Source organism: Oncorhynchus mykiss, chromosome 12 (genome assembly GCF_013265735.2).
Source record: "Oncorhynchus mykiss isolate Arlee chromosome 12, USDA_OmykA_1.1, whole genome shotgun sequence".
In the NCBI taxonomy this organism is placed as follows: Eukaryota; Metazoa; Chordata; class Actinopteri; order Salmoniformes; family Salmonidae; genus Oncorhynchus; species Oncorhynchus mykiss.
In genome coordinates, this window is record NC_048576.1 from 72640665 (window position 1) to 72649651 (window position 8987).

The 8987-nt window shown below is 43.3% G+C and overlaps 1 protein-coding gene across 1 annotated transcript in view; it reads right to left on the minus strand.

The window, feature by feature from the left end:
- LOC110538264 (heparan sulfate glucosamine 3-O-sulfotransferase 4) overlaps positions 1–7202 on the minus strand; it is a 91823-nt gene extending 84621 nt beyond the window's left edge. Inside the window, exon 1 of the mRNA XM_021624979.2 lies at positions 5922–7202. Coding sequence (XP_021480654.1) covers positions 5922–6535 — 614 coding nt within the window. The 5' untranslated portion in view covers positions 6536–7202. The remainder of the gene's footprint in view (positions 1–5921) is intronic.
- Between the last annotated feature and the right edge of the window lie 1785 nt (positions 7203–8987).

An 8987-nucleotide genomic window follows, 5' to 3' on the forward strand; every position in this document is an offset into this window, starting at 1 on the left:
AACTGCCTTTTCATTCTGCTCTGTTTTTTGGCAAGTCCTTGAAAAAAAAAGGCGATTGCTTTCCATGTCATCCCAGACTATATCTCAAGCTAATTCCTACATCTTGATACGGCCAAGCTGCTGTATTTCCTATGAATAAGCTCTGTGTGTAACATGTCATGGGCATGCATGCGGAATAATGCTACTGGTGGAGCGTGGAGGGAGAAGTTATGATTTCCACTCTCCCCACATCCCTCTGCTTAACACACTCCTGGAGTACATGTCAGGTCACAGCCACATATTTGAAACATGCTCCCAACAGCCCTTGCGTGACGTCTTGGCTCCATGGCCAGCCCTGTCAGAGAGAATCCTGCTCTGACTGAACCAATGCATCAGCTTGCTTTTGGGTTTGTGTCATGAGACTGCCTCACTCACAACCGATAAGGGGCATGTATGCACAGCACCAAGTGCTCCAGGAGAGGCTAAAGGAAAATTGGAATCTTGACAAGTATGATTGACATGCTTATTTGTCCCAAAAGGAAGTATTATTCAGAGAGATTTAAAGACGGCTGTAAAGCAGCATTCTTGCCGAATGGAATCATTGTTCCTTCTGACTAGAAGCACATCACGGCAATTCTGCGGCAAGTAAATAATCCCTGGGAGATAGGAATCCTTTCAAGCTTAAAATGACTTGTGCTTATACTTTATTTTTGGTCCAAAATAAATCACTTAACAGGCGAGACTGGGGCTGTCATTTTCAGGCAATCCATCTATGACATGGAACTGAAATAGGGGGCTAAGAATTCCCTGTTTTCCCATTGGCGGTGGAATGGAGAAGAATGCAAGGCAGAATTCCATCCAGTTCTATTTTGACAGACACAAACCTAAAGGGAGGCTGAGCCTTGATGGCAACCATGCCCCATTGCCAATTCATTGTGTTGGCAAATTGAATCAGCAAATTAAATTCTAAGCTCAAGTAAAGTCAACTTTACTGGAATTGGAGAATGATCACTTTAGGTGTTTGGGTGTAGCTTTGTCCATGACACGGAATAGGAAATGAATGTCAAAGAGAGAGGGTAAGGTGTTGCATGTGAATAGCAAGAAGGAGCTGGGGTAGAATGAAATTGTCTGCACTAACCCACTGCCAGAGTGATTTGTTCTCTCTCTAAGCCACAAAGGATGCAGCAGTGTTACTTCTTTCATAATTCTAGTGTCACAATAAAAATAGACTAAGATAACCCCCCAAGGCTGACCCTAGAGTAACACAAAACAAATTGAATCCACATTCTCCCAACACAAAACACTGATTCCATTGCAGAAAAAAACATTTTCCCAGGCAGTGCAATGCTGTGTGGATGGTGTTCATGACTAGACTTATCTTGATAATACCTGCTGATATGGTTGAACTGGAAAGATAAAGTGCTGTGAATTGTTCCCACAGTATCCCTGTAGAGACACATACACATAAGATAGCTATACACAAACCTAAATATCTAGTAGACATTTCACTAGCTAACTTGTAACAGGTATCTTGCATGTGATAATACACTAGAGTAAACGGCTACACAAACCTGCCATTCATAGTTGTAGGAACTTGCTACAGAGTGAGTTACATTAGGCTATTTAAGTGTGATCCAGTATCCATATTTATCCAGACTGACAGTAATTGGTGGTGCAGCAATCTGAAGGTTCTGATTATTCTCCTTCATAAACTCATGTTTAACAGCCAGACAGAGATGACACAAAGGCTTTCTGGCGGGAAGGTGTCGTCTGTGTCATAGCGCTGTGCCATGTCTGCATCCAGTCAAAGGCGCTGGAACGGGAAATAAATATGTTTCTGTTGTGGATGCTGGTGGAATCTCTGGGCTCTGTGGTGCTTGGGAGTTTAATCAAGTGGAAAAGGGGAGGGGGGATGTTGAGACCAACCTGACTGCAGTGGTCCACTCTCTTGACAGGCACTGGGGCATGCTGCTAATTAAAAAGTTTAATTCCACGACTGCCGCGTTGGCATCCCAGTACCCAGAGGTGCGTCCTTGCGAGCCTTGGCGCCATCTTATCAGACACAGACAGATTCCGGCTTGCCGGGGAGGAGCGGAGGACGTGGAGGAGCTGCAGCAGCAGCAACACAGGCCCAGCTGGAAGATGGAGGGGATGGCATCCAGCCTGCTGCTCAGGGATCTGGCCCACCTCCCTCCATCCCATCTCCCCGCCGACTGGAGTCACGGGCCCCTAGTCTGGTGGCAAGACTCAGGGAGCTGAGCCGTGGAGCTGCATGCTGAGGTGCGAGCGCAGGGGTAAACAAGGGATAAACACAGGATTTAGACTCTCTGATGCTACTCTCAGCAGTAGATCGCTGTCTCCAACACACACTTCCTGTCAGAGGGTCCTGTCTTACTACACTGAAGGGTGCGGATAAAGCTGGGGCTGGAATTCATGCTATTCTCCTCAGAGTCCCCCCGGGCCTGCAGCAGTGCAAAGACATGGTGCTCTGACATGGTCTCTACACTACTAGCATTTCGTATTTACTGAAAAAGAAGAAGCAGCAAACTGGAAATTATTTCGTTAAGCTTTTTCCACCATTCAGTGGGAAACAGAGCCTCGATGAAAAAGTAGATAAAAGAATGAGAGCACTTCAATGCAAGGCCTTGGCAGAGCGTAGAGCCTGCACTGTGTGGGCTTCTGAGCTGTGTAGGTCCCTATTGATCAGAATGCATTACAATTCACACAAAGAGAGAAAGTCCTTGGTGATGGCAAGGCTGATTCTTTGGCATCTTATTTAAAGGCCACCTCATATAAAAGCCAGCATGCAGCAACCAAGACCTCCGCCTGAGGTGAAATAGCTTGGGGAAGGAGAGCACGTTCAGAACAAGCACCACTGTAAATTAACATTATTGTTTGTCACACTGTGCAACACAGGGCCATTGCCTTGCAAAGGTACAAAACAGCTCAAAGGATTTACAGTCACATTGCCTCAGCTTTTATCGCTTACAAGGCTTACAAAGTGTCATTCTCTCAACACAATGATAAGGGGCTCGGAGACCTCAGAGCCGCTTCAGAGCTGTGCATCTCATTGACAACTCACACAATATGATCAGCATAGTAGTACAACCCAAATCATCTTCCTGGAAAATCAACTGTAACACAAGCAATAGAGTTGTTCCTAAATACCAGCTCAATGAATCGTCTGCTGTTTTGCAGCACCCATTTAAACCCGAGATAGGCTTCCAGGCAACGGCGTGATTCTTCTAATGATGGTATAGCTATTATGACCCGACACACAGAAAGAATGACCTTCTGGTTAAAGACTATAGCTTCTCCTCAAAAGCGGTAAGGAGTTTAACAAGGCATAAGGTCCTCCCCGACAAGCCTTTTAAACACTGTGTAACCCGGGTAAAACAGATGTCACCGAGGTGCTGCATCATATTTCATGAACAAGAAGATGAACTTACTCCTTGTGAATTATATGCCCAGCGGATGGGGTATAAAAATATGTTTTCACTTGATATTTTCTACCAGATGAATTCTGTATGCGTACCGGGATTCTGGAGCACCGTATAACTGTGGCAAGCACAGAATAGCTCTCTCAGTGCACACCTCTTCAGGCTGTGCATTTGTACTGGATTCTTTTAAATCTTTTACAACGGTACCACATTCATCCTCTGCCAGTGTCTAACTCTCCAAGCCATCACAAAGTATGAAACGAGCCACCGCTGCACAACCAAATTGATTCAGTGCGTTTGACAACATTTTTTGGACTCAACCTCCTAAGCCAATGTTATATTGGCGTAATCATGATTTAGGCACACTGCCTACACAGCAGGCCTGCACACAGACGTGACGTAGTATATTTTTTTTAAACGGCAAAAACACCACAAAAATGACATGCTTTGTCTGTAGCATCAGGATGTGGGCAGATCACATAGCTCTGAGTGTAACCTTTTTTCTCCCTTGTCACACTACAACACTGTTCAAATTTGGCAGACAGAACAGCCACATTGCTATATCTTCCCCATGGGTGTAAAAAACACCGCTACCCGATAGTTACATTTCTGCATACGTCATCCTGTGGTTAACATAACTCAGAGGACGAAACGCGGAAATAAATGTAAAGAGCGCTTAAGGGATTTGGTTGGCTCAGGGGCACTAAAACATACAAGCACACTTTGGTGTTATTTATGTAAGCCTGTCATCTTGTCGTCTAATGAGCCTGACTCCGAAAGCGTAATGAAACGTCTCACATTAACACGGGCTAAATGAACAGCCAACAGCCGAGGACAGAGGAGAGCATAGCTCCCATCCACACTGCAATGAGTTGAGGCAGATGGTCCCCTGTATACCAAAGCCCCGAGCCACTGTACTAGACTGGGTTCACAGGCACAGCAATTCATCCCTCTGGGCACAAGCACAGAGTCAGGGACTCTGTGTACTACTGGCTGGCTTCATTTTCATTCTCTGCTCATTGAGTCCATTTGAAATCCAGCATTCCCCTGGTTGGTCAGACCATCATCTTGCTAGATGCTGGCACCTTATTGAGCGAGTGCCACTGTCAAACGGAGGGACGGAAGAACCCTCAAACAGACTGTGGTTCAATGCCATGTTTATATTTTAATAAACAGAACAATAATCACGAAGGAGGAAGTGAGATGTGCAGTGTTGGAAAACAAAGAAAAACCATGACTGGGTGATGAACCTGACTGGGTGATGAACCTGACTGGGTGATGAACCTGACTGGGTGATGAACCTGACTGGGGGAATCTTTACCTTGAATGTATTGCATGTGAGAAGACATGGATGGCACAACACTCAGGATCAGCAGAGAAACATCTGGATTAGCTGATCAAAATGATGATCTCTCTACCCCCATGCAGTCATACAGCAAAAGCCTGGCAATATGGCTTTTAGATAGATAGACTTAAATAGGCCTTTAGCTACATGCATTTGGTTTCAGCTCTGTGTCAGATTAAATAGCTTTAAAATGACCACTTTTTCACAATTCCTACAATATACACTGACTCAGATATGGATCTTGGTGAGCGCAGAATGTTTTCATTTTGTTATCAAGCTACCAGACTTTTTCCTGCAATGGTGGACATTGCAAGGCATTTGCTAAATAAACGCAATATCGGGAACTAGCGATTATCAGATGGAAATAAACAAGGAAATACATGTTGTCTAAATGAGGCAAGATTGTCTATATTTGTGACACTATCAGAACATGTTGTACAGTATGAATACTAACTGGACATAATATTCCGAACACAGAGTACATTGCTAAGGTACCAGGCCTGTTGCAGAGGGGCAGTTCTGAACACTGTAGAAAGGTAATACCACAACTGTAGGTGGGAACTGAGTATTGTTCCAATGAATGCACTCGCATGAACACCTGTTCGACTGAATAGGTTGGCTATTGCTGCATGCTATGTTCATATACATGCACGCTACGATAAAACATTGTATATTATTGCAAAACTAGGTTCACTGTACTTCAGAAGCAAGATAAAGGTGTAGTGCATAAAGGCTACTTTGTTCCCTAGGTGTGGTTTCTAAGTGATATGAATATTTTAGTTTATCATCCAAATCAGTCTAGCTCTCATTTTGATGCAGTGGAATGGATAGAAAAATGAGGCTACCTGATCAACTGTTTTGTATCATTGGATGTAAAACAAGTGGGGGATATTTTACTAGACTAGAAACATGCTTAAGCAGAATTACTTGGCAGATATCCAATCTAATAGGTAGGCAATGTTTTATCAGAGTTGTTCTTTTTATTATGATTATAATAAATAATTGCATTGATAGTGGTATAGGTATTATTAGAGATAATCTAATGCATTTAAAATATGAACCAATCGAGGCTATCTACCAACACATGGTTTATGTTATGTGGGGTAATGAGACCTATGAACCAGATAGGGTTATTAAGTGAGAGTGGATGCGCGCACCTGTACCAATCCAGCCCTTTCTCGTAGTTCCTGTCGAAGAAATGTGGCTCATTCCCAACGGCTCTGATATCGGGATGGACCCTCAAAGCTTCGAGCAGAGCCCTGGTACCTCCTTTCTTCACCCCAATTATAATGGCTTGGGGTAATTTTTTCACCCCATAATCCGAGGTGCAGTTCACCCTGAGTTCGTTGTCCGTGGTGCTGAATTCCTGGTGCTCCCTCTCCAGAGCGGGAGATTGATACACCGCGGCAGTTTTAGTTGGAGCCGCCTGATTCCGAACCCAATCCAATGTTCTTTGTTCGGTCTCCACATTATCTTTGACGGTGGAAATTGCAACCGTTTTCTCGGCAGCAGTCACCTCTATCAGCTCCTCGTCCAAATAGCCCTGGGGTGAAGTGGAATAAAGTTTCTCCCTTAATGTTACGAAAGTTGTCTCCTCCGCCACCAGCCTCCCTTGGTACACGTAGTTATCTTGCAAGGGGAACTGTAACGAGTTGTAACAGCTCATCAGGCTATAGCACAAGTAGGTGACAGAAAGGGAGAGGGTGAACATGAATAAAATTTTCCGGGGCACTTTAGAGGTAAAAACCGAAGTGCTGGACCAAAATGCCATCTCTGATAGCAGTGATCCTCTCAAAGAAGTGGCCAGACATGTTTCCACCCCAATACTTGCATGGACACTCAACAACAATAATCTGTCACTATGAGCACAGCTCCATTTGAAAATGTGAGTAGCTGAACCACTCCAGCATACCCCTAATTCGCATGGTTATAAGGATACAGGAAATAGATCGTTAAAATTCCGAAAGAATATCGCGTCCCTTTTTTGAGTAGCCTATCGATTTCTTATTCCAACGCTGACAGCCAATGTCACCATTTATTGGACTGAATTTGCAGATTAGCAAGCCTGCGGTCTGGCGTCCTTCCAAATGAGCAGCCTGGTTTGAAATGTGCAGAATGTGATGGACGAAGTCTTGGCATTTTACGGAAAAAGAAAAAAGGGAACGCCAAAGTGTTTGAAGTAGTGTGCAAAGCACGTCTTCATCCCGATACACTGGCGACCAATTACAAATCCGATGGATCTTCCCAAAAAGGGTGAAAAAACTGCCACACATTGGTCCTCTCACTGCTAACTTTGTGCAGTAGAAAGTGAACAACCTTTGCATAAATATTAATTGACTGCGCTCTCTCAGTGGCCAGGAATGTTGCTTGCTGTCCTAATGCCTTCTGTTGATTGGTAGATACGATGTGCGCATCAACTCTGTGAGCTCACCCGCACGGAAGCACTATTATATTAGTAGGAGCACCACAAACTCAGTAAGTGAACACCCACTTTTCGCAATCGGTGCCAGAGTGTAGGAAACCCAATGAGACGTCAGATACGACAGGCAGATAGCACTGAGATGGCATTGGGAAGGCGGGATGACTATTCCTCCTCTCCTTTTTCTATGCCTTATGATCGGCAAAGATGTTGCTGGATGAATGTAAGGGTGAGTAGGGAAAAGTAGAAAGCGGTGTATTGCACTTAAGAAGAAATCTTGAAGATAATTTGCTCAACTAATGTAGGCTACATCTGAATTTCCTCAAATTATTTACTGAATAAAATGTGTCATAATTGTAATAATAGTAATTATTATTATTATTATTATTATTATTATTATTATTATTATATGACTACTACAAAATAATTATTATACAAGCAGCTCATGGCTGCTCCCTACTGGTGTTCTCTGGAACATTGCAATAGTTGTAACCGTGATCTTGGGAGATTTTACACAAGAAGGTAGGATGGATGGTTGGAGAATAGATCAATCTTTTTTTCGATGGAAATTATGTGTGATGAAAATCGTCGTTTCACTCCACCAATTCATATCACAGAGGTTGTTGCTTCTCATGCATGCTGGTCTGATACAAAGGAGGGGCACATGACAGTGCTAGGGAGTGCATTGTAAGTGAGCTGGAACGGACACTAGGCTGTGTAGCCTTACTGAGGTATTTTGCATTGAAGATGCTTATGTAGGGAGAACATATCTATACCACATTTATTACACAAGGTGACAGTCAGTATTGTTCTCTGAATTGAAAAATGTTGACAAATTTGACTTATGCCCTTTTGGGAGGTAAAGTAAGAGATTCTAGATTGTGAGCCACTGAGATATGTCTCCTTTTATTAGAGAGTCTCATTCATCATACTCCTCAAACACACCAGAAATATCTGCACCACAGCAATGCCTGGACAACAATAAATGGAGGGCTCATTGCTCTCAAAGCAGAATGACAGGGTCATCTTATAGTATTAGCATCTGAAAGTATGAGAGAATGCTTATTTGGCCAAATTTCTCTTCCCATCACATCTCTAAGATTGTGTAACCAGCAGTTTGGCAAATCAAACAGTGGCTGAAATGACTGAGCAAGGAGGAAGAAAGGTGAGACCAAAGATATTTTATTGCCAAAACGCAATAATCCTAGAGTAGTGAACAAAAAAATCTAAGTGCAGCTCTTTTGCGTTAGACCTATGGCCTCCCACAGGACAGGAAATGCTGAACAATCCAATAGGACATATCTTACACAGAGAAAGGCAGATAAATCACACCCTTCCTTTTTTTCTTAGCAGCTGTGGTACATACTGTACAGCCACTTCAGCATACAGTAAGTATGCTTTGTTATAGTAAAGTTATGTAAATGTAACTGCCAAAATAATGGAAACACTTGAGTAAATGAGGGATACAAAGTATATTGAAAGAATGTGCTTCCACACAGGTGTGGTTCCTGAGTTAGCTTAGGGTCATGCATAAAAATGCTGGGCTGGCCATTATTTTGGCTACTATGCCTATGCCCCCATAGGATTACAATGCCCCCATCCACAGGGTACACCTTAGACAGAATTTTCCACTGCCTTCAACAAAACACCAAATTATTTAATTTATTGTGAAAGAATGGTGTCCCTCCAATAAAGTTCCAGAAACTTGTAAAATCTATGCCAAGGTGCATTAAAACTGTTCTCAATCAATCATGGCTATGAGGGGTGGCCAGTCCTCTTTTGGCTATGCCGGGTGGAGAACATG